Source organism: Ornithorhynchus anatinus, chromosome 1 (genome assembly GCF_004115215.2).
Source record: "Ornithorhynchus anatinus isolate Pmale09 chromosome 1, mOrnAna1.pri.v4, whole genome shotgun sequence".
In the NCBI taxonomy this organism is placed as follows: Eukaryota; Metazoa; Chordata; class Mammalia; order Monotremata; family Ornithorhynchidae; genus Ornithorhynchus; species Ornithorhynchus anatinus.
The window spans coordinates 185,987,870-186,011,860 of record NC_041728.1 but is presented as its reverse complement, the minus strand read 5'-3'; the positions used below and the strand labels follow the sequence as shown (position 1 = coordinate 186,011,860).

Sequence of the window (23,991 nt, the reverse complement as noted above, 5' to 3'; positions counted from 1 at the left end):
CCAAGGCTCAGGACACACGGGCTCGACACTCGGAGGGTGCGGGATCAGTGCTCAGGGCATACAGGCTCAGAAAGGTTCAGTGACTTGCCTAAGGTCACCCAGCAGGCCGGGGACCTTCCCCGCCTTCCGTCCACTGGGCCACATGACTACTCTGGCTGAACTCCCTCTCCCCTGCCCTCCGTGCCCTCCTTTAGGTGGTTGTCCCTCCGTCTGACTCCCGGGCCCCTGCTCTCCACATCCACCTGTGGGTGGTTACCCCTTCATCTTGCCTCCAGGCCCCTGCTCTCTACACCCACCTGTGGGTGGCTACTCCTCCATCCGACTCCGAGGCCCCTGCTCTCCACACCCACCTCCACACTGGCCTGGAGGTGGGCCGTAGGGATGGGGCCAGAGGGAGTTGGTTCTGGAGGAGTGGAATGAAGTAGGTCAGCCGAGTGGGCTCTCAGGAGAGGTTTGACTCGGGGGACCCAAGCGACTGGGGGGGAACCAAGTAATGGGGTGGACTGAGCCACGGGGGGGAGGGGGAGGCGGGGGAATGAGTGATAGGGACACAAGGCGGGGTTAGGGCAACAGAGGAATTGGGAGATGACAGAGTGGTCCTCTATTGGAAGCTATGTTTTTATGGTATTTGTTAAGCACTTACTATGTGCCAGGCACTGTAATAATAATGATGGTATTTGTTAAGGGCTTACTGTGTGCCAAGCACTGTTCTAAGCCCTGGGGGTGGGGGGATACAAGGTGATCAAGTTGTCCCAAGTGGGGCTCACAGTCTTAATCTCTATTTTACAGAAGAGGTAACTGAGGCACAGAGAAGTTAAGTGACTTGCTTGAAGTTACACAGCTGACAAGTGGTGGAGCCGGCATTTGAACCCATGCCCTCTGACTCCCAAGCCCATGCTCTTTCCACTGAGCCATGCTGCTTCTCTGTACTAAACATTGGGGTAGGTACAAGCTATTTAGGTTGGATACAGTCTCCGTCCTATGTGGGGCTGACAGTCTTAATTCCCGTTTTATCCTCATGAGGGAACTGAAGCACTGAGAAGTGAAGTGACTTGCCCAGGGTCACGCAGCAGACAAGTGGAGGAGCTAGGTTTAGAACCCTGGTCCTTCTGACTCTGAAGCCTGTGCTCTACCCACTAAGCCATGTCCCAACATGGCCCAGGTCCAGAAGCCAGAACTCACACCCTGCCTCCCATTCTCTTCCAAGCCCCCTGGGACAGCAGGAAGACTTCTCAGTTTCCTCATCTGTAAAATGGATTTGCAATACCATTCTCTCTCTCAGTCAGACCATAAGCCTCCTGTGGGACAGACTTGTGTCAAACCTGATTAACTTGTATCTACCACAGTGCTTAATATAGCACTTGGCACATAGTAAGTGTTTAGCAAATACCATCATCATTGTTAATATTAATGATAATAATAATATCAGTGCTCCTCCAGGAAGAAAATATGTCTCTCCCTTCCATCCCAAACTCCAGCAATGCAGTGGGTCCTGAGTGCTAAGGGTGCAAACACTCATCAGACGATTTGCTGACCAATCAAAGCCTGCCCGGGAGATCACCCATCATAAGACGGGCTAGGAGTGGCAAGTTGTAAATATTTTAATTGGAACAATCCCTCCCAAAAAACCTCGCTTGTTGCGGAGTCGGAGGGTACAAGCAGTAGGTGAGCAAGCTTACCTTTCCCTGAAAGAAAAGGAGGGAGGAATGGACTTCAATGTCTAGTGGATATAATAATAATAATAGTATTTGTTAAGCGCTTACTATGTGCCAAACACTGTTCTAAGCGCTGGGATAGATACAAGGTTATCAGGTTGTCCCACGGGGGGCTCACAGTCTTAATCTCTATTTTACAGATGAGGTAACTGAGACACAGAGAAGTTAAGTGACTTGCCCGAAGTCACACAACTGACAAGTGGCAGAACCTGGATTAGAACCCATGACCTCTGACTCCCAAGCCGGTGCTCTTTCCACTGAGCCACACTGCTTAGGAAGGGAGAATAGAGTGGGAAGATGAGGGGTTAGTCAGGAAAGGTTTCCTGGAGGAGATGTGATTTTAGTAGGGTTTTGAAGCTGGGGAGAGTGGTGGCCTGTCGGGCATGAAGTGGGAGGGAATTCCAGGCCAAAGGCAGGACTTGGGTAAGGAGTCAGCAACGATATAAATGAGACTGAGGTACAATGAGTAGGTTATTAGAGGAGCAAAGTGTGCAGGTTGGGTTGAAGTAGGAAATCAGTCATGTAAGGGAGGAGGGGGTGAGCTGCTTGAGTGTTTTAAAGTCAATGGCGAGGAGTTTCTGTTTGATGCAGAGATGGATGGGCAACCACTGGAGGTTCTTGGAGATGATAGGTTTTTGGATTGTGAGCCCCAGAAGGGACAGGAACCATTTTTAATTCCCGTCTGCATATTGTCTCCCAGGCCTTAGTATTCTGCACACAGTAAGCGTTTAATAAATGCTATTATTATTACTACTAGGCCTTCTTGAGGCATAGGAAAATGTGGACTGAAGGATTTATTGGAAAAATGATCCAAGCAGCAGAGTGATGTATGGACTGGAGTGTGGAGAGATAGGAGGCTGTGGGCAGGGAATGTGCCTGTTTATTGCTATACAGATACAAGTGCTTAGTGCACTGCTTGCACACAGTAAGCACTCTATAAATATGATAGACTGATTGAATGCAGGTGGGTTAGGTTAAATGCTTGGATCAGCGTGGTAGTAGTTTCCTGAGAAGAGGGCGAAATTCTAGAGATGTTGGGAAGAAAGAAGTGATAGGATTTGGTGACACTGAATATGTGGGTTGAATGAGAGAGATGAATTGAGGATAATGCCAAGGTTAAGGGTTTGTGAGGGAGGATGGATTTGCTGTCTACAGTGATGGGAATTTCAGGGGGAAGACAGGGTTTGGGTGGAAAGGTAAGGAGTTCTGTTTTGGGCATATTAAGTTTGAGGTGATGGAAGGATATCCAAGTAGAAATGTCATGAAAGCAGGAGGAATGTGAGACGGCAGAGAAAGAGAGAGTTCGTGACTGGAGCTGGAGATTGGGGAAGCAACCACTTTGAGATGATAGTTGAAGTTGTGGGAGCAAATGAGTTCTCCAAGGGAGTAGAGGTAAGTGGAGACTAGAAGGGGACCCAGAACAGAGCCTTGAGTGACCCCACTCTCCGAGAGTGGGAGTCGGAGAAGAAGCCCGTGAAAGAGACTGAGAACCAGGAGAGAACAGTGTTAGGGAAGCCAAAGATAGGAAGTGTTTCCAGGAGAAGGGGATGGCCCAAAATGTCAGAGATAGCTGAAAGGTCGAAGAGAACTAGGATGGAGTAGAGGCCTTTGAATTTGGCAAGGTCATTTGTGGCCTTCAGTACGGTAGTTTCTGTGGAGTGAAGGGGGCAGAGGCCAGATTGGAGGGGGATGAGGAGAGAATTGGAGGAGAGAAAGTGAAGGCAGGGGGTATAGGCAACTCGTTCACAAAGTTTGGAGAACAATGGAAGGAGAGGGATGGGATGATAACTGGAGGGAGCCACAGGGTCAAAGCAGGGTTTATTTAGGGTAGGGGATATGTGACTATGAAGCAGCACAGCCTAGTGGAAAGAGCCCGGGCCTGGGAGTCAGAGGCCCTGGGATCTAATCCTCGCTCTACCACTTGTCTGCTGTGTGACCTTGAGCAAGTCACTTCCTTTCTCTGTGCCTCAGTTCCCTTATCTGCCATATGGGGGTTCAATACCTGTTTTCCCTTCTACTTAGACTGTGCATCCCATGTGGACCTGATTATCCTGAACCTACTCCAGGGCTTAGTGCAACAGGGCTCTGCACTTTCATTCATTCATTCATTCGATTGTGTTTTTGAGTGCTTACTGTGTGCAGAGCACTGTACTAGGTGCTTGGAAAGTACAATTCAGCGATAGAGAGACAATCCCTGCCCACCACGGGCTTACAGTCTAGAAGCGGGGGGGAGACAGACATCAAAACAAGTAAATAGGCATCAATAGCATCAATATAAATAAATAGAATTAGAGATATATACACATTACAAGTAAACAGACATTCATATAAATAGAATTATAGCACCCACAAGTGCTGTGGGTTGGAGATGAGGGGCAGAGCAAAGAGAGTAAGTCGGGGCCATGGGGAGGGAAGGGGGAGCTGAGGAAAAGGGGGGATTAGTCTGGGAAGGCCTCTTGGACGAGGTGAGCTTTCAGTAAGGTTTTGAAGGGGGGAAGTGTGATTGGCGGATTTGAGGAGGGAGGGTGTTCCAGGTCAGAGGCTGGACATGGGCCAGGGGTTGATGGCGGGACAGGCGAAAATGAAGCACAGTGAGGTTAGCGGCACCAGAGGAGTGGAGTGTGCAGGCTGGGCTGTAGAAGGAGAGAAGGGAAATGAGGTAGGAGAGGGTAAGGTGTTGGACAGTTTTGAAGCCAATAGTGAGGAGTTTTGGGTTGATACTTAGGTTGACAGGTAACCACTGGAGATTTTTGAGGGGGACTGAGGGAGGTGATATGCCCAGAACGTTTCTGTAGAAAGAATATCCAGGCAGCAGAGTGAATTATAGACTGAAGTGGGGAGAGACAGGAAGTTGGAGGGTCAGAAAGGAGGCTGATGCAGTAACCCAGTCGGGATAGGATGAGTGACTGTACTAATAGGGTAGTGGTTGGGATGGAGAGGAAGGGTAGATCTTGGCACTTAGCACAGTGCCTGGCACATAATAAGCACTTAACAAATACCATCATTATTATTACAATAGTTGGTACATAGTAAGCAGTTTACAAATACCACAATTATTATTAAATGAGCATGTTTGAAAGCAGTGGGAAAGAAGCCTTTAGAGAGTGAACTGTTAAAGATGGCGGTCATGGAGGGCGAAAGGGAGGGGGTAAGCATTTTAATAAGATGTGAAGGATTGGGGTCGGATGCTTAGGTGGAGTGGGTGGATTTTGAGAGGAAACAGGAGATCTCCTAAAATACTGCTGGCAAAGATGGGAGAGTTGAAGAAGGGGCAGGAGGAAGGTGGAGAGGAGCAGGGTAAACTTTAGGAAGATCACACCTGATGGTTTCACTTTTCTCACCTGAAGTGCATGGCCACATCATTAGGGGCAAGAGATGGTGGGAGGGGATCAAGGGGTTTGAGGAGGGAGTTAAATGTCTAGAACAGCTGGCAAGGGCAATGGGCCTGGGTGTCAAGGATTGCTGTTGGGCAGAGCTAAAGCAGGCAAGGATGAACCTATGGTGGACGAGCATGGCCTGATATCTAGCTTTCCTCTAGCGGCACTCTGCGAAGGAAGCACACTGTGGAGGGGATCCAGGACTGTGGGTTCATGGTACGAGATTGGCAAAGGAACAGGGGAGCACGGGTGTTGAGCTTGGTGGAGCAGGTGGGTTTGAGGGCATGGCTTCACGTGTCAAAACCCAGTGTTTCCTGTCAGAGGCAGTGAAGCTTCAGACTAGTGTTAGGGATCACCAGGCTGCATGGGCCCCAGGGTCCTGCCTGGCTGTGTTGACCCCGGGATTGGACTAGACAGACCACTGGGCCCTGGTTGTGGGCAGGGTAGGTGTGGACAGAGCACTGGGTCCTGTCTGTGGGCAGACAGGTGGGTGTGGACAGAGCACTGGACCCTGGCTGGGAGGGGCGAGGAGAGAGGAAAGAGCCCTGGTTGAGGGTGGGTATGGGCAGGGCACCAGGCCCTGGCTGTGGGCAGGGCAGGTGTGGTCAAAGCACCTGGCCCTGGGTGCAGGGCGGGCTTGGGCAGAGCACTGGGTCCTGTCTGTGGGCGGGCAGGCGGGTGTGGACAGAGCACTGGGCCCTGGCTGTGGGCGGGGTGGGTGTGAGCAGAGCCCTGGGCCCTGGCTGCAGGCAGGGCAGGTGCGGACAGAGCACGGGCCGTGGCTGCTGGCGGGTATGGATGGAGCACCTGGCTGAGGGCGAATATGAATGGATCACAGGGCCCTGGCTGTGGGCAGGACAGATGTGGACAGAGTCCTGGGTGTGTGTACTGGTGCAAGGGAGAGCCCAAGTGGGCAGCAAAATATCTCATGTTTTGAACCTGCTGCAACTCTGGGCAGCAGGTCAGGCTGGAGCTAGAGGAAGGGTCTACATGAGGAGCAGGCAGCCCTGAAGGCGCCAACAGGGACTCTCAGGAATCTGGTTTTGGGTTCTCCCCGAACCCGACTCCCCACTTCCTCATCTTCGGAGGAAAAATCCCTCGACGTCCGGAACCTCTATGCCTACTGAGGTTTGACTACCCCAGTTGCCCACCAGTCACTGGGCCGACAAAGAAACTCAGGAGCGTGATGGTCCAGTTTTATTGCAACGGTGCTAGGCACTTTTCTTCCCCCTCAGCCGGGGGCAGGTCTGGGGGATGGAGGGTCCGCCCCTCCAGCAGCAGTCTGGCCACCAGGCGGATCACCCGTGGATCCAGCAGACAATCCAGCAGCTCATTGGTGGAAACAGGGGACTGGGGCTGGGGCCGGGCCGGCCTCTCTAGCTCAACCAGGTGGCCACTGTGGCCTCCGTCGCTCTCACCCTCGGGGTCACCATCATGTCCGCTGTGTCTGTTGCCGACCTCCAGGGTCCCATGGGATTGCGGCAGCACTGGGAACAGGCCCTGGCCAAAGGGCAGCTTCTTCTCTGGCCATGGCCTCGCAGCCTCCTCCCCGGCCCACCCTGCCACTGACTCCCCTCGTCCCTGGGGTCCCTGAGGCCCCTGGGATGCCACGGCTCTGGGCTCAGGGGGTGCTGAGAATTCCTGGTGCTCGAAGTAAGAGGCCACGGCTCCATTCAGATACTGACAGTTTGTGTCATGGGATGTCCTCTCCGGCTGAGGAGAGAGAGTGAGACACAGAGAGAGATAGAGCGGAAGCCTGCCCAGTTTCCTTGTAAAACCTACAGCCAACCAACCAACCCCGCACTGCCCCTTGACCCAGCCCTGTCCTCAAACCCAGCCCCACCTCATCCCAGCCCAGCCCCTACCCACTTTCCCACTCGATCAATATGTGTGGAACACTGGACCAAGCACTTGGGAGAGAGAGTAACATAAGGTCCATCCCAGCCCCAGCCCTCAACTTCCAACAGGTTCCCTGTGCACCCACCCCAACCCCCAGCCCAGTGTTCTGCCTCGGGGCGATGGGCCAAGCCACGGGGACCCTCACCTCGGTGGGGTTTAACCAGGCGTTGCTGCTGTCGGGATCGTCCGCCCCCTTCACTGCGCACACCACCAGCCGTGTAATTGCTTCCTCCACACGTGCCCGATGGTCCTCATCCTGGCCCCACAATCAGACCGGCCGCCATGTCCCTCGCCCCACATCCGCCACCCTTCTTTTCCTCGCCACCACCTTCCCGCTTTCTTAGTCCCAGCCACGCCGTGAGCTCCAGGAACCCAGTACTGTGCCTCCCCTGCCCAGCCTCCAAGCCCCGTGCAGCCCCTGTCTGTAAGCCCACAGCTCAGGGAGAGGGTCTCGACCCCTGGGATTGCCAGTCTGCCGCAGGGATCCCCCTGGTCCAGCCCCACGGGCCAAACCTGCTGCAGACCATCCATCTGTCCATCCGTCTGAGCTGGCATTCTTTTGTTTACCCAGAGCTCCCTAGTCCCGACACCCCCGGGGCCCAACCCCATGGGAATTGTCTCGATGGGCAGAGGACCCTAGGACCGGCATCTGGACGTTCGCCCACTCAGTCTGGCCCCTCACGGGCCTGCGACAGTCCCGCTGGAATCTCTCCACCAGAGATGGAGTGGGCAGGCCAACCTCCGGGGCGTGGGTGGGGTAGAGTGAGGCCAGCGGTGCCTGCTCTGCCCACATGAGCGCGGGACCAACTGAGGGCTTACCAGCTCAATCCAGGAGTTGACGCTGATGGTCACAGGGTCGATGGACTCTACATAGTGCCACCAATGTCTGGGGACCAGCAGGACCTGAAACCAGGCCGGTGGTCAGTGCCCCCCTACTCTCTGAGCCAAGACCTCTGGGCCGGGCCCATCAGGAAAAGGAGCTGCTGGACGTCCAGCCCAGGGCAGGCCAGCCTTGGATCTCCATGTCTGGCCCTTGAACCTTCCAGGCTGACCTTCAGACCCCAGTCTGGCCTAGGATCCCACTCTGCCCCTTGGCCCCCATCTGGCCCTTGAACCAGCCAGGCTGGCCCTTGGACCCCCCCCAAGTCCGGCCCTCAGAGCCCCCCTTTCCAATCCTTGAACCCTCCCAAGCTGGCTCTTGGACTCCAGGGTGGCCCTCCATTGGACTGGCCCCCAGACTGATCTGACTGGACCACTGTCACAATATCATCATCATCATCATCAGTGGTATTTGTGGAGCACTTACTATGTGCAGAGGACTGTACTAAGAGCTTGGGAGAACACAGTGCAACAGAGTTGGTACAATAGCTAAACAAATGCAAACTCTAAGCCCTCCCCTGGCAGGGCAGCTCCCAACAGGGGCATCCTTGCAGTGCCCTGTAGCCCCTCTTTGTATGGGGAGGGGTGAGTTGCAGTCAGAAAAACCAGAGCCTGCCCTACCCTGGGGGCAATGGGTAGGCCTCGCAGAGCCCCAGTCACAAGGGAAGCGGCGTGGCTCAGTGGAAAGAGGCTGGGCTTAGGAGTCAGAGATCGTGGGTTCTAATCCCGACTGTGCCACCTGTCAGCTGTGTGACTTCGAGCAAGTCACTTAACTTCTCAGTGCCTCAGTTACCTCATCTGTAAAATGGGGATGAAGACTATGAGCCTCATGTGGGACAACCCGATTATCCTGTATCTACCCCAGCGCTTAGAACAGTGCTCAGCACATGGTAAGTGCTTAACAAATACCAACATTATTATTATTATTATTAAGGGAGGCAGCAGCTGCCGCTTCTTGCTGCCTGAACCCAATGCCGCCGGCTTCTTCCACTCCAAAATGGGGGTCTGGGCACCTCACAAAACATGGAGAGTAGCCTGAGAGCGAGCCCCGAGAGCGAACCCCGAGAATGAGCTCCGAGAGCGAGCCCCAAGAGGTCCGTCCAGCTTCAGATATCCGACTGTGCAGGCCCCGGGGGCAATTCCAGCCCAGGCAGGACGCGGAAGTCCAGCAGGCCCAGTAAACCTGGCCCAGAGAGCCCAGCCCATCGAGCGTGGCCCACTGAGCCCAGTCCACCGAGCGCAACAAACCAAGCCCAGGCTAATGGGTTTGGAGCGGCGGCCCGTGTGAGGTTCGGGCCTCTGGTCATGCTGACTCCAGGATGGGGACAGAGAAGAGTGTTCACGGGGCACAGGGAGGCCCTGTGGGTGACCCTGGGGAGCGAGACCAGATGCCAGCCTTCCTGTGCCACAGCTTGGAGATTGTGGGCACACAATTGTGCTGGAAGAGCAGATAAGACCCTGCCTCCTCCCTGCGGGGGCAGCTGCTAAACTCCCAGATTGGGTGGCTGAGGACTGGTGGGGAGCTGAGATCCGAAGCTGAGGACCAGCGGGCTGAGTGGGAGGACGGTCTGAGGATGGGGTGCTGAGGACTGGGGGTGCTGAGGACTGGGATGGGGGACTGACTGAGGACCAAGGAGATGAGGACCAGGGGCTGAGGACTTGGGGACTGAGGACTGGGAGGGGCTGAGGTCCAGGGGGACTGAAGATGGCACCTCCCCTCAGCACTTGAACAGAGATGCAGCTGGAGGTGGGCTCCGGGGCTGGGGAACAGGAGGGAAGGGAGAGGAGTTTCTGGGCTGATTTAGTGGATGATGGGAAGGTGTGAGAGGAGGATGGTAGGCAGGGGCAAGGGGGTGAGGAGGGCTGAGGGGGGAGGGTTCAGTTACCTGGCCGGGCTCCAGGATGACCACGTGGGCTCGAGCCTCAGCAAAGCGGGGGAAGCGTCGCAGGTCCGGGTGGACCACATTTACCCTGCTGAATACACTGGACTCCTCATACGGGATTCTGGTTGGGTATAGAAAGGCCGTGTCCTCAGGCGGGAACAGGTGCCATCTTTTCCTGAGCCAGGGAAGAGACACAGGAGAAGGGCCGGGGGAGGGGGGGGGGGCACGTGGGCAGGTGGACACAGCTCTGGAGCACCTAGGGCATCCGCCGCTCCCAGTAGACCTGCCAACCCCATCCCTGCACTTTGGACATAGTAAGCGCTTAACAAATAATACCATCATTATTATTATTTTATTTAGAAAAATGATCCGGCAGCAGAGCGATGTACAGACTAGATAAGGCATCACTCTCAGGCTCTTGCCGGCCCGCCCCATGCTCCATGGCTGACCCGCTGCCACCAGGCGGGACACGACCTCGGGCAGGCATAGGCTGGAGCTGCCCGTGCCTCTGGGGACGGACAGGAGCGGCCGTCCGTAAGGTCGGCCGGAAGTAGCGGTCCATAAGATCAGCGGTTCCCTCACTGTGTGGCCCGGCACAGGAAGGCAGCTGGCTTGCAGCTGGCCCCAGCGGTGTGCATCACCTTCAACCCCGCAGCCAAACTTTCGTGCCCCACCCTCCCACTCAGGACGACCATCACCTCTCAGAGCCTCAGGCCTGGGACGTTTTCCAGTCCCTACCCCTACCCTGGCCTTGGCCAGCCGCCACCCCCCACGCTGCTCGCAGCCCGCTCACCTGCCCTGGACTTGGAGGACCAGGTTGCAGCCATAGGAGTCCTGGTGGCACGGAGTGTTGGCGCCCGCAGAGCCGATCCACAACGAACTCTCTTTGCCCCCGCGTCCGGGGAAGCCAAAATCAGACCACACCACTGCCTGCATGCGGAAAGGCAACCGGAGAGCGCTTAGTACAGTGCTCTGCACATAGTAAGTGCTCAATAAATACTATTGAATGAATGAATGAGACCCTCTGGGAGAGCCCCTGCCCCCAAGAGAGCTGAGAGACAGGGGCCCCACGCAGGCTCCCCATGGTCACCATCCCTTGCAGCTTGAGCTCCAGCTCAGACCCACCGGGACCTACAGAGCCTGAAAAGGGCTGCGGGGAGCGGGGAAGGAGGAAGCAATTGGGGAGGGATTGGGGAGTGGTGAGGGAGGGAACGATGGGGGAATGGAGAGGGAGTGGCAAGGGAACATGGCGTAATATATAGAACACAGGCCTGGGAGTCAGGAGGTCGTGGGTTCTAATCTTGGCTCAGCCACTTGTCTGCTGTGTGGCCTTGGGCAAGTCATTTCACTTCTCTGGGCCTCAGTGACCTCATCTGTAAAATGGGGATTAAAGACTGTGAGCCCCATGGGGGACAGGGACTGTGTCCAACCTGATCACCAGTGCTCAGAAAAGTGCTTGGCACATAGTAAGTGTTTAACAAATCCCATTATTATTATTATTATTATTATTATTGGAGGGAGCCATCAGGGAATGGTGAGGGAGTGGTAAGGGAGGGAGTGATTGGGGAGCGATCGGAGAGTAGCACAGAAGGAGCAGCCCTGGCCACGTGGAGGAGTGACTCTCCCCTTGGGGTCCCTGACTCTTCTTCCAGCAACCCAGCTTGGCTCTTCTTGCACCTGCAACATTTCCTAAGGTTTCCCTCTAATTACAGGGAGGCGTGGTCTACGCCCATTCCCAACTCATGCCAACGAAGCAACTCCTGGAGGCAGAGGAGCAGTGTAGCCTAAGTAGAAAGAGCCCGGGCCCAAGCGTCCGAAGACCTGGCTTCAAATCCCGGCTCTGACATTTGCCTGCTGTGTGACCTTGGGTAAGTCACTTCATTTTTCTGGGCCTCAGTTTCCTTATGTGGAAAAGGAGGACTGGAGACCCATTCTTCCTCCTCCTTAGACTGTAAGCCCCATGTGAGTGAGGGATTGGGTCTGACCCAATTACCTTGTATCTTCTCCAATGCTCAGTACAGTGCTTACCACATAGTAAGGGCTTAACATATAGCACAATCATTACTTTCTCAAGTCAGCTGTCAGAGGTTAGCCCAGCGGGGGAGGCGTGGCAGCTATGGGGACGGCAGCCCCTGGAAAGGCTGCAGCTCACGGGCGAGGGCACAAGGCCTACTGGAAGCATGGGCGAGAAGGACAGCAGCGAATGAGCCCCGGTCACTTGGGGCCCTTGCTCACCTGGAGAACCTGCGTGTTGCCGGCAAACATGCTGGCCATGTACTTGTAGTCTGCGTAGGCCCAGGAAGCCCGGGCATCATAGGAGTCAAACGGTCCCGGCCCGCTGACCGTCTGCCCACCGCTAGTCGGCCCACTGTCAGTCTGCCCGCCGCCGTCACTCCAGGCCACAAAATCCGCCAGCGTGGCATCCACGTAATCACACGATGTCTCAAACTGTGGATCTGCAGGGGACAGCGGTCTCGGGGACCCAGCCTGGCGGAAAGTCCGGTGGCGCTGGGGAGGGGGAGCGTGGCGGAGACGGGGACCCCAGCCGGGATGGGGAAACCGGCAGGGACAGGGATGGGGAGCCCAGCAGGAACAGGGAGCACAGCAAGGTGGAGAGAGCATCAGGCTCGGGGATGGGGAGTCCAGCGGGGTGTGGCTCTAATAATGTGCGAGCACTGTACTAAGCATTTGGCAGAGCATCATAGAATTAATAGCAGTGATAGCACTGATTGAGTGCTTACTTGATGTGGTGCAATGGACTAGGAGCTTGGGATGTACAGATTAACAGGCGACTCGTTCCCTACCCACAAGAAGCTTCCACTCCAAAGGGGGTGCCAGATAGAAAAATATTTACAACCAGTGGGGCCAAAAATAAACAGTCACCTTATATACATGAGTGTGCAGGAGGGTGTCAACAAGTTCCTTGGCTGTAGAGTGTACTAAAGGGATGATAAGGGTCAGGGGACTGGGAGAGCTATCTGGGAAGGTCTCCTGGAGGAGGTTTGGGTTTCAGGAGGGATTTGAAAGTGGGCAGAGCTGGGCCCACTCTAACAGACGTGGGAAGAGTGGAGGGAGTTCCAGGCAGGGAGACGACATGAGTGAGGGGATGGAGGCAGGAGAATGGACCTTGAGGGACAGCTGGAAGGTTGGCTGGGGAGGAACAAGGACGGCGAGTTGGGGGACATACAAGGACAGAGAGGTCAGGTGGATCCAGAAAGTGGAGAGCCTGAAAGCTGATGGTGGGGAGTTTGGGTTTGGGGCAAAGAGATACAGGGATCAGAGGAGGGTTTGGCAGAGAAGAGAGATGTGGGCTGGGCACTGCTTCGGGAAGACGATCCGTGGGGTGGCAGCGTGGAGTCGAGATTGGAGGAGGGAGAGGCTGGAGGCAGGGAGGCCGGCGAGGAGGCCGATGCACTTGTCTAGCCATGGAACGACCAGAGCTGGTATCGGGATGGGCTGGGGAGAGGAAGGGGCAGGTCGGGGAGAGATTGGGCAGGAAGAATCGGCAGAGATCAGTAGTTGATCGGCTGAGAGAGGTGGAAGACAGAGAGGAGCTAAAGATGACTCCGAGGTTGTGGGATTCTGGGTTGCGAAGGAGGGTGGTGGTGTTGACTGAGATGGGAGAGTCGGAGAGGAGTAGGTCTAGGGGAAAGATGATTTGTTCAGTTTTTGACAAAGATTGGTAGAATTGTTAGATCCAATCTGTGCCCTCAAGGAACACACGAACTGGCAGAGATGGGCCACGGTTTGCAAGGGTGGGCCAGGGCCTGTGGGGGAAGGCCAGGGCCTGAGAGGGCAGCCCAAGGCCTGAGGGGGTGGGCCAGGGACTGAGGGGATGGGCCAGGGGCTGCTGCAGCAAACCAGGGACTGAAGGAGTAGGCCAGGGCTCACGGGCCAGGATCTATGAAGGTGAGAGACAGAGACCGAGGAGCTGGTTCTATGCCAGAAGGGTAAGGAGAAGCAGCACTGTAAGGCCTTCCCTGCCAGAACAGCTATGGCAATGGGTGGGGCTGTAGCTGGCACCTTGGCCGCTGGACTCTGAGCTGCCAGAAGCCCGCAACTCCGCTCCTCGAGTCCTGGCTCCCCTTGTGGCATATATCACTTTGTCTTTTATGTTGTTTTTGTGTTCATACTTGACTCAATGTTCCTGCCATCCACTACCTCTCACTACCTTTAATCCTTTCCCTTTCTTCCTCCTCAACTCTCCCTTTCTCTATCTCACTCCCATCTCTCTCTGGGTCCCTCTCCATCCCCTGCCCCTCGCTGTCTCTCTCCCTCCTGCTCTTCCCGCCCCCCACCCCCAACACATATAGATAACTGTACTAGGGATTTGAAGATGCTGCTTCAGGTGGTGGAGGGGGTGTCCACCCTGGACCAGCATCTGATTCCCATCTGGCTTACAAGTGGCCAGTCGGGGGCCCCGAGGAAGAGGGGTGTCAGGCGGCCCCTCCGCACAAGGTGGGAGGGCTGGCCAGAGGTAGGTCCCGCGGGCCACCCAGCCCACTTCTGGTGTCCCTCTCACAGTCCTACCTGAGCTGAAGTCTCTCTTTCCCAACCTGAAGCGAATGGGCGTGTCCCCGAGGAGCGCGGCGATGTGTCCGGCCGTCCAGCGGAGCGCGGGCCAGTCATCAGCCATGCTGCAGAACACGGCAGGACGCTGCAGGCTCAGCACCAACCCTCTGGCCTCCTCGGGAGTGAATGGCTTGGGCCGCTCCCCTGCAGGGGACATGCACACACCCATACACACAGAAACACAACCACCCGCTGGGCTGCTGCTGCTGGCCCAAGGAGGCTTCTTTGCTTCCCCACACCTGGATGCCGGCTTCTGGCTCAGTGGCCACCTGGACCACTGGCAGTCAGGTGGTCGCCCTCAGGTGGGCCTCCAGCCGTGGGACAGTGGCTGCTCTGACAGGTGCAGGTTCGGCAGGCTCAGGAACCAAACTTGGCCCAAGGCACAGGATTTGGGGATGGATCTCTTTCTCATCAGGGAAGGGCCCTGGGGCGGCAGCTCCTCCACCCCGCCATCCCTTACCTGGGGGGGCGGGGGGGCAAGGGCTCTGTCTCTGCTTCCACCCTCCAGCCCCCAACTCAGGGTCCCCTCCTCTAGGGAGCTTTTCCAGCTTAGGCCCTTTGGGCCTGGGATTTTTTATTTTTAAATGGCAAAGTGCTTACTATGTGCCAGGCACTGTACTAAACCCTGGGATAGATACAAGTTAATCAGTTTGCACACAGTCCATGCCCCATGTGGGTCTCACAGTTTTAATCCCCAATTTACAGATGAGGTTACAGAGGCTAACAGAAGTAAAGTGAATTGTCCAGAGTCATAGAGCAGAAAATGGTAGAGCTGGAATTGGAACCCAAGTCCCTTAGAGAAGTAGCGTGGCTTAGTGGAAAGAGCAGGGGCTTGGGAGTCAGAGGTTGTGGGTTCTAATCCCGGTATTGCCACCGATCAGCTGTGTGACTTTGGGCAAGTCACTTGACTTCTCTGTGCCTCAGTGGCTTCATTCAATAGTATTTATTGAGCGCTTACTATGTGCAGAGCACTGTACTAAGCGCTTGGAATGTACAAATCAGCAACAGACAGAGACAATCCCTGCCCATTGGCAGGCTTACAGTCTCATCTGTAGAAGCAGTGTGGCTCAGTGGAAAGAGCACGGACTTGGGAGTCAGAGGTCATGGGTTCGAATCCCTGCTCTGCCACTTGTCAGCTGTGTGACTTTGGGCAAGTCACCTCAGTTCTCTGTGCCTCAGTTACCTTACCTGTAAAATGGGCATTAAGACTGTGAGCCCCATGGGTGACAACCTGCTCACCAGAATTAGAACCCAGGATCTATAACTCCTGAGCTTGGGCTCTTCCCATTAGGCCATGCTGCTTCCCAAGCTTCTCTTTTTTTTCTTGGTATTTGTTGAACACTATGTCAGAGTTCATGGGTCAGAGTTCATGGGTTCAAATCCTGGTTCTACCACTTGTCAGCTGTGTGACTGTGGGCAAGTCACTTAAGTTCTATGTGCCTCAGTTTCCTCATCTGTAAAATGGGGATTAAGACTGTGAGCCTCACGTGGGAGAACCTGATTACCCCAGTACTTAGAACAGCGTTCTGCACATAGTAACTGCTAGGCACTGTTCTAAGTGCTTGACGTGGCTCAGTGGAAAGAGCCCGGGCTTGGGAGTCAGAGGTTATGGGTTCGAATCCCTGATCCGCCACCTGTCAGCTGTGTGACTGTGGGCGAGTCACTTCACTGCTCTGTGCCTCAGTTACCCCATCTGTAAAATGGGGATTAAAATGGTGAGCCCCACGTGGGACCACCTGATGACCCCGCATCGCCCCCAGCGCTTAGAACAGTGCTCTGCACATGGTAAGCGCTTAACAAATACCAACATTATTATTATTATCATATAAGGCACTATTTTGTTAATGAATTGTACATCGCCTTGATTCTATTTAGTTGCCATTGTTTTTACGAGATGTTCTTCCCCTCGACTCTATTTAATGCCATCGTTCTCGTCTGTCCGTCTCCCCCGATTAGACCGTAAACCCGTCCAACGGGCAGGGACCGTCTCTATCTGTTGCCCACTTGTTCATTCCAAGCGCTTAGTCCAGTGCTCTGCACCTAGTAAGCGCTCAATGAATACTACTGAATGAATGAATGGTCTGAATCCCCATTTGGCAGGGGAGGTGTGAGAGGGTGGAGATTTTATTGCCATGGCTTTTATTGCCATTGTTCTTGTTTTATTGCCATCGTTCTTGTCTGTCCGTCTCCCCCGATTAGACCGTAAGCCCGTCAAACGGCAGGGACCGTCTCTATCTGTTGCCGACTTGTTCATCCCAAGCGCTGAGTCCAGTGCTCTGCACATGAGGGGGCGGAGTCAGGACCAGAGGGGGCGGGGCCAGGACCAGCTCGGGGGCGGGGCTAGAAGCGCGGGGGGCGGGGCTTCCCGCCTTCGCTGCCGCCTCCCCTCCCCTCCCCTCCCGGCCACCGTGTTTCAAGGGTTGGGGTTGGGACGGGGGGGCTCGTCCTCTCCTACCTCCTCCTCCTCCTCGTCGTCGTCGTCCTCGCCCTCGCCCTCCTGCCCCCGCGGCGGCCTCCATCCCGCCCCCCGGGCCTCTCCCGCGCCGCCGGGTCACGTGCTGTGGGCCGCCGGGTCACGTGGCTTTGCTGGCCTTTCCCCGGCCCCCGTGCGACGGCGCATGCGCGCGCCGCCCCGGCTCTCGGGTTGGGCTGATTTTTGTGGTGTGGGTCAGGCTGGCCCGGGAAGCGTGCTCAGCGCTGGGGCCGGCCCACGTTGGATCCAGCCTCACTTCTCTCCTCTGTAAAAGGGACGAGGATGAAAAACGGATAAGATGGAGTCAGAGGTCAGGGGTTCGGATCCCGGCTCCGCCGCTTGTCGGCTGGGTGACTGTGGGCGAGTCACTTCACTGCTCTGGGCCTCAGGGACCTCATCTGGAAAATGGGGGTGAAGACCGGGAGCCTCACGTGGGACCAGCTGGTGACCCTGGATCTCCCCCAGCGCTTAGAACGGTGCTCTGCACAGAGTAAGCGCTTAACAAATACCAGCATCATTATTATTATTATTAAAACTGTGAGCCCCACTTGGGACAAAGCCCTACTGAGAGCTCACCTCCTCCAGGAGGCCTTCCCAGACTGAGCTCCCCTTTTATCCCTCTGCTCCCCCTCCACCCTCTGCTCCTCCCCCTTCCCCTCCCCTCAGTACTGTCCTCATTAGTATATATTATTTATTACCCTATTTATTTTGTGAGTGACGTGTCCATCCCCTTCATTCTATTTATCGTGACTATGTTGTCTTGTTTTTGTCCGTCCGTCATCGGGCAGGGATGGTCTCTATCTGTTGCCCAATTGTCAGAGAAGCAGCGTGGCTCAGTGGCAAGAGCCCGGGCTTGGGAGTCAGAGGTCATGGGTTCGAATCCCGCTCCGCCCCTTGTCAGCTGTGTGACGGTGGGCGAGTCACTTCACTTCTCCGTGCCTCGGTTCCCTAATCTGTAAAATGGGGATGAAGACTGTGAGCCTCACGTGGGACAATCTCATTCCCCTGTATCTCCCCCCAGCGCTTAGAACAGTGCTCTGCACGTAGTAAGCGCTTAACAAATACCAACATTATTATTATTATTGTCCATTCCAAGCGCTTAGTACAGTGCTTTGCACATAGTAAGCGCTCAATAAATACTATTGAATGAGTGACAACTTGATTACATTGTATTTCCCCCCCCCCCCAGGGCTTAGAACAGTGCTTTGCACATAGTAAGCACTTAACAAATACCATCATTATTATAATTGTTGTTGTTGTTAAATGGTGGCCGAAGGAAGCGGCGTGGCTCAGTGGACAGAGCCCGGGCTTGGGAGTCACAGGTCACGGGTTCGAATCCCAACTCTGCCACTTGTCAGCTGTGTGACTGTGGGCAAGTCACTTCACTTCTCTGGGCCTCAGTTCCCTCATCTGTCAAATGGGGATGAAGACTGTGAGCCTCACGTGGGACAACCTGATGACCCTGTATCTACCCCAGTGCTTAGAACAGTGCTCTGCACAGAGTAAGCGCTTAACAAATACCAATATCATCATAACGGACAAGTGGTAGAGTGGGGATTAGAACCCAGGTCCTTCTGACTCCCAGGCCCGGGCTCTAACCACTAACCCGCACTGCTCCTCCCAGCACATGATGAATACCGTGTGTGCCCAGCGCCGGGGGGAAAAAAAATCCACCCGAGAGAATGCAGCATGATCCCTGCCTGGTTTCCAGAGGCTGTAGTCTCAAAATCAACTGGGGGGCGGGGCTGGTGACAGGCACCTGAGGGGGTAATTAAAACCACACAAAGCTCAGAATACCGGCTCTGCCGCTGGCTTGCTTTGTGACCCTGAGCATGTCATTTAACCTCTCTGTGCCTCAGTTTCCTCATCTGTAAATTGGGGATTCACTACCTGTTCTCCCTCCTCCTTCATAATAATAATTATGGTATTTGTTAAGCGCTTCCTATGTGCCCAGCACTGTTCTGAGCGACTTAGACTGTGAGACCTGGTTGGGGCAGGGACCGTATCTGACTTGAATACCTTGTATCCACCCTAGTGCTTAATATAGTGTGGCTCAGTGGAAAGAGCACGGGCCTGGGAGTCAGAGGTCATGGGTTCGAATTCAGGTTCTGCCACTTGTCAGCTGTGTGACTTTGGGCAAGTCACTTAACTTCTCTGTGCCTCAGTTATCTCATCTGTAAAATGGGGATGAAGACTGTGAGCCTCACGTCGGACAACCTGATTACCCTGTAGCTACCCCAGCGCCTAGAACAGTGCTCTGCACATAGTAAGCGCTTAACAAATACCAACATTATTACAGTGCTTGGCACATAGTAAGTGCTTACGATTATTAAGAAGCAGCATGGCTCAGTGGAAAGAGCCCGGGCCTGGGAGTCAGAAGTCATGGATTCGAATCCTGAATCTGCCACTTGTCAGCTGTGTGACTGTGGGCAAGTCACTTAACCTCTCTGTGCCTCAGTTACCTCAGCTGTAAAATGGAGATTAAGACTGTGAGCCTCACGTGGGACAACCTGATTCCCCTGTATCCACCCCAGCGCTTAGAACAGTGCTCTGCACATAGCGCTTAACAAATACCAACATTATTATTATTATCATCACTATTAATCAAGCACTGGTGCCCTGTGTACTTGTGATCTTCCTCCGTGGCCCCTTTGGGTGGCAGCTCCCCAGTTTATTCAATAGTATTTATTGAGCGCTTACTATGTGCAGAGCACTGTTCTAAGCACTTGGAATGGACAATTCGGCAACAGTTTAGCCAAGGCTCTAAGCCTCTCCCTGGCTCCAGCCCCGCACTTCTTTGCCTTTCCCACGGCTCAGCCCCCCCAACTTCCCACGGCCTCCCCAGGAAGTTTGAGTCAGGCAGGAGCCAAAGAGCATTCAATAGTATTTATTGAGCGCTTACTATGGGCAGAGCACTGTACTAAGCGCTTGGAATGAACAAGTCGGCAACAGATAGAGACAGTCCCTGCCGTTTGACGGGCTTACAGTCTAATCGGGAGAGATGGACAGATGAGAACAATGGCAATAAATAGAGTAAAGGGGAAGAACATCTCGTAAAAACCGATGGCAACTAAAAAGAATCAAGGCGATGTACAATTCATTAACAAAATAAATAGGGTGATGGAAATATATACAGTTGAGCGGACGAGTACGGTGCTGTGGGGATGGGAAGGGAGAGGTGGAGGAGCAGAGGGAAAAGGGGAAAAAGAGGGTTTAGCTGCGGAGAGGTAAAGGGGGGGTGGCAGAGGGAGTAGAGGGAGAAGAGGAGCTCAGTCTGGGAAGGCCTCTTGGAGGAGGTGAGTTTTAAGTAGGGTTTTGAAGAGGGGAAGAGAATCAGTTTGGCGGAGGTGAGGAGGGAGGACGTTCCGGGACCGCGGGAGGTCGTGGCCCGGGGGTCGACGGCGGGATGGGCGAGACCGAGGGACGGTGAGGAGGTGGGCGGCAGAGGAGCGGAGCGTGCAGGGTGAGTGGTAGAAAGAGAGAAGGGAGGAGAGGTAGGAAGGGGCAAGGTGATGTAGAGCCTCGAAGCCTAGAGTGAGGAGTTTTTGTTTGGAGCCGAGGTTGATAGGCAACCACTGGAGTTGTTTAAGAAGGGGAGTGACATGCCCAGATCGTTTCTGCAGGAAGATGAGCCGGGCAGCAGAGTGAAGAATTGACCGGAGCGGGGCGAGAGAGGAGGAAGGGAGGTCAGAGAGAAGGCCGACACAGTAGTCTAGCCGGGATATAACGAGAGCCCGTAGCGGTAAGGTAGCCGTTTGGGTGGAGAGGAAAGGGCAGATCTTGGCGATATTGTAGAGGTGAAACCGGCAGGTCTCGGTAACAGATAGGATGTGTGGGGTGAACGAGAGAGACGAGTCAAAGATGACACCGAGATTGCGGGCCCGAGAGACGGGAAGGATGGTCGTGCCATCCACGGTGATAGGGAAGTCTGGGAGAGGACCGGGTTCGGGAGGGAAGATGAGGAGCTCAGTCTTGCTCATGTTGAGTTTTAGGTGGCGGGCAGACATCCAGGTGGAGACGTCCCGGAGGCGGGAGGAGACGCGAGCCTGAAGGGAGCGGGAGAGGACAGGGTCGGAGATGTAGATCTGCGTGTCATCTGCGTAGAGATGGTAGTCAAAGCCGTGAGAGCGAATGAGTTCACCGAGGGAGTGAGTGTAAATGGAGAACAGAAGAGGGCCAAGAACTGACCCTTGAGGAACTCCAACAGTTAAAGGATGGGAGGGGGAGGAGGCTCCGGTGAAGGAGACCGAGAATGACCGGCCAGAGAGGTAAGAGGAGAACCAGGAGAGGACAGAGTCCGTGAAGCCAAGGTGAGATAAGGTATGGAGGAGGAGGGGATGGTCGACAGTGTCAAAGGCAGCAGAGAGGTCAAGGAGGATCAGAATGGAGTAGGAGCCATTGGATTTGGCAAGAAGGAGGTCACGGGTGACCTTAGAGAGAGCAGTCTCGGTAGAGTGGAGGGGATGGAAGCCAGATCGGAGGGGGTCTAGGAGAGAATGGGAGTTAAGGAATTCTAGGCATCGATTGTAGACGACTCGTTCTAGGATTTTGGAAAGGAAGGGTAGTAGGGAGATAGGGCGATAACTGGAGGGGGAAGTGGGGTCGAGAGCGGGTTTTTTTAGGATGGGGGAGACGTGGGCATGTTTGAAGGCAGCGGGGAAGGAGCCCTTGGAGATTGAGTGGTTAAAAATAGAAGTTAAGGAAGGTAGGAGGGCAGGGGCAACGGTTTTAATAAGGTGAGAGGGAATGGGGTCCGAGGCGCAGGCGGAGGGGGTGGCACTTGCGAGGAGGGAGGAGATCTCCTCTGAGGATACTGCAGGGAAGGATGGGAAAGTAGGGGAGAGGGTCGGTGGGGGGGAGGGGAGAGGCGGAGGGGTGACTTTGGGGAGCTCAGACCTGATCGTGTTGATTTTCGTGAGGAAATAGGTGGCCAGATCATTGGGGGTGAGAGATGGGGGAGGGGGAGGAACAGGGGGCCTAAGGAGAGAGTTAAAGGTCCGGAACAATCGGTGGGGGTGACGGGCATGGGTGTCGATGAGGGAGGAGAAGAAGTTTTGCCTGGCGGAGGAGAGGGCAGAGTTAAGGCAGGAAAAGGCAGCCAAAGAGGGCACCATCAGTGCCCAATGACCCTTTTCCTGACCTTCTGGACCACCCCATCTCTGTAGCAGAGGGGCAGGGGGCTGCTCTGACCCCGGAGCCCCTCCAGGCCTCGCAGTTGCCCCATCCCCTGACCCCGGCCCACCCTGGTCTTGACCCCAGGCTCTTCCCTGGCTGACCCCACATTCTGTCTGTATTGATGTCTCTCTCCCCCCTCTGGACTGTGAGCTCAATGTGGGCAGGGATTGTCATTCTTTATTTCTGTACTGAACTTTCCCAAGCGCTTAGTGCAGTGCTCTGCACACAGTAAGTGCTTAATAAATATGATTGAATGGATTATTACCCTATTCATTTTGTTAATGAGGTGTATATCTCCATGATTCTATTTATCTTGATGATGTTGTTTTGTTTTTGTTCTGTTTTGCTTTGCTGTCTGTCTCTCCCATTTAGACTGTGAGCCCGTTGTGGGCAGGGATTGTCATCCTTGATTGCTGTATTGAACTTTCCCAAGCGCTTAGTGCAGTGCTCTGTACCCAGTAAGTGCTTAATAAATATGATTGAATGGATTATTACCCTATTTATTTTGTTAATGAGGTGTATATCTCCATGATTCTATTTATCTTGATGTCTTGTTTCGGCTCGGCCACTTATCAGCTGTGTGACTTTGGGCAAGTCACTTAACTTCTCGGTGCCTCAGTTACCTCATCTGTAAAATGGGGATTAAGACTGTGAGCCCCACGTGGGACAACCTGAATGCCCTGTGTCTACCCCAGCGCTTAGAACAGTGCTCAGCACATAGTAAGCGCTTAACAAATACCAACATTATTATTGTTTTTGTTTTGTTCTGTTTTGCTTTGCTGTCTCCCCCATTTAGACTGTGAGCCCGTTATTGGGCAGGAATTGTCTCTATCTTTTGCCGAATTGTACATTCCAAGTGCTTAGTCCAGTGCTCTGCACATAGTTAGAGCTCAATAAACACTATTGAATGAATGAATATACACTTCACGATCAATCAGTGGTATTTACTGAGAGCTTTCTGTGTACAGAGTAATAATAATAATGGCGGTATTTGTTAAGTGCTTACTATGTGCAAAGCACTGTTCTAAGCGCTGGGGTAGATACGGGGTAATCAGGTTGTCCCACGTGGGGCTTGCAGTTTAAATCCCTACTTTACAGATGAGGTAACTGAGGCACAGAGAATTCACTCATTCAGTAGTATTTGAGTGCAGAGCACTGAACTAAGCGCTTGGAATGGACAATTGGGCAACAGATAGAGACCATCCCTGACCAACGATGGGCTCACAGTCTAATTGGGGGACTTAAGTGACTGGCCCAAAGTCACACAGCTGGCAAGTGGCAGGGCTGGGATTAATAATAATAATGGTGCTATTTGTTAAGTGCTTACTATGTGCAAAGCACTGTTCTAAGCGCTGGGGGGATACAAGGTGAACAGGTTGTCCCACCTGGGGCTCACAGTTTTTAATCCCCATTTTACAGATGAGGGAACTGAGGCACAGAGAAGTGAAGTGACTTGCCCCAAGGCACACAGCTGGCAAGCGGCAGAGCCTGGATTCGAACCCATGACCTCTGATTCCCAAGCCTGGGTGCTTTCCGCTGAGCCACGCTGCTTGGCTGTACTGTGCTGGGCGCTTGGGAGAGGAGCGGGATGCAGAATTGAGGGGGGAGGCCCGGCTGGGGCGGGTTTACCTGTCCACAGAGAAGGGCAGGCGGACACAAAGCCCTCCTGAGAGCTCACCTCCTCCAAGAGGCCTTCCCAGACTGAGCTTCCCTTTTCCCTCTGCTCCCTCTCTGCCCCCCTTCACCTCCCCTCCGCTAAGCCCTCTTTTCCCCCCTTCCCCTCCCCTCAGCACTCTGCTCATTTGTAGATATTTTTATTACCCTATTTATTTTGTTAATGAGGTGTCCATCCCCTTGATTCTATTTATCGTGACTCTGTTGTCTTGTTTTTGTCCGTCTGCCTCCCCCGATTAGACGGTGAGCCCGTCGATGGGCAGGGGTTGTCTCTATCTGTTGCCCAATTGTCCATTCCAAGCGCTTAGTCCAGTGCTCTGCACAGAGTGAGCGCTCAATAAATC

General features: G+C 54.3%; 1 protein-coding gene across 3 annotated transcripts; it reads right to left on the bottom strand.

Moving 5' to 3' along the window:
- Positions 1 to 6,274: 6,274 nt before the first annotated feature.
- On the bottom strand, positions 6,275 to 14,531 carry HSPBAP1 (HSPB1 associated protein 1). Of its 3 annotated transcripts, none has more exons than XM_029066064.2 (7): positions 14,284 to 14,524; positions 11,989 to 12,209; positions 10,547 to 10,683; positions 9,757 to 9,874; positions 7,811 to 7,894; positions 7,137 to 7,247; positions 6,275 to 6,805 (listed from the first exon to the last, which is right to left on the bottom strand). In XM_029066064.2, exons 1-7 carry the CDS (start codon positions 14,492 to 14,494, stop codon positions 6,290 to 6,292), a joined length of 1,398 nt encoding a protein of 465 aa, XP_028921897.1. In that variant the 5' UTR covers positions 14,495 to 14,524; the 3' UTR covers positions 6,275 to 6,289. The 3 variants fall into 3 exon arrangements, with proteins under 3 accessions (XP_028921897.1, XP_028921894.1, XP_028921904.1); XM_029066061.2 differs by having other exon boundaries at positions 9,757 to 9,928; positions 14,284 to 14,521; XM_029066071.2 differs by lacking the exons at positions 7,137 to 7,247; positions 7,811 to 7,894 and having other exon boundaries at positions 9,757 to 9,928; positions 14,284 to 14,531.
- Between the last annotated feature and the right edge of the window lie 9,460 nt (positions 14,532 to 23,991).

Excerpts from the sequence above, each read along its gene's own strand:
- HSPBAP1 (XM_029066061.2), bottom strand. The coding sequence starts at position 14,494 with ATGGGTGTGTGCATGTCCCCTGCAGGGGAGCGGCCCAAGCCATTCACT. Across the intron at positions 10,684-11,988 it reads GCAACACGCAGGTTCTCCAG|GCAGTGGTGTGGTCTGATTT; the intron begins GTGAGCAAGGGC and ends TTCCGCATGCAG. Across the intron at positions 7,248-7,810 it reads TCAACTCCTGGATTGAGCTG|GATGAGGACCATCGGGCACG; the intron begins GTAAGCCCTCAG and ends TTGTGGGGCCAG.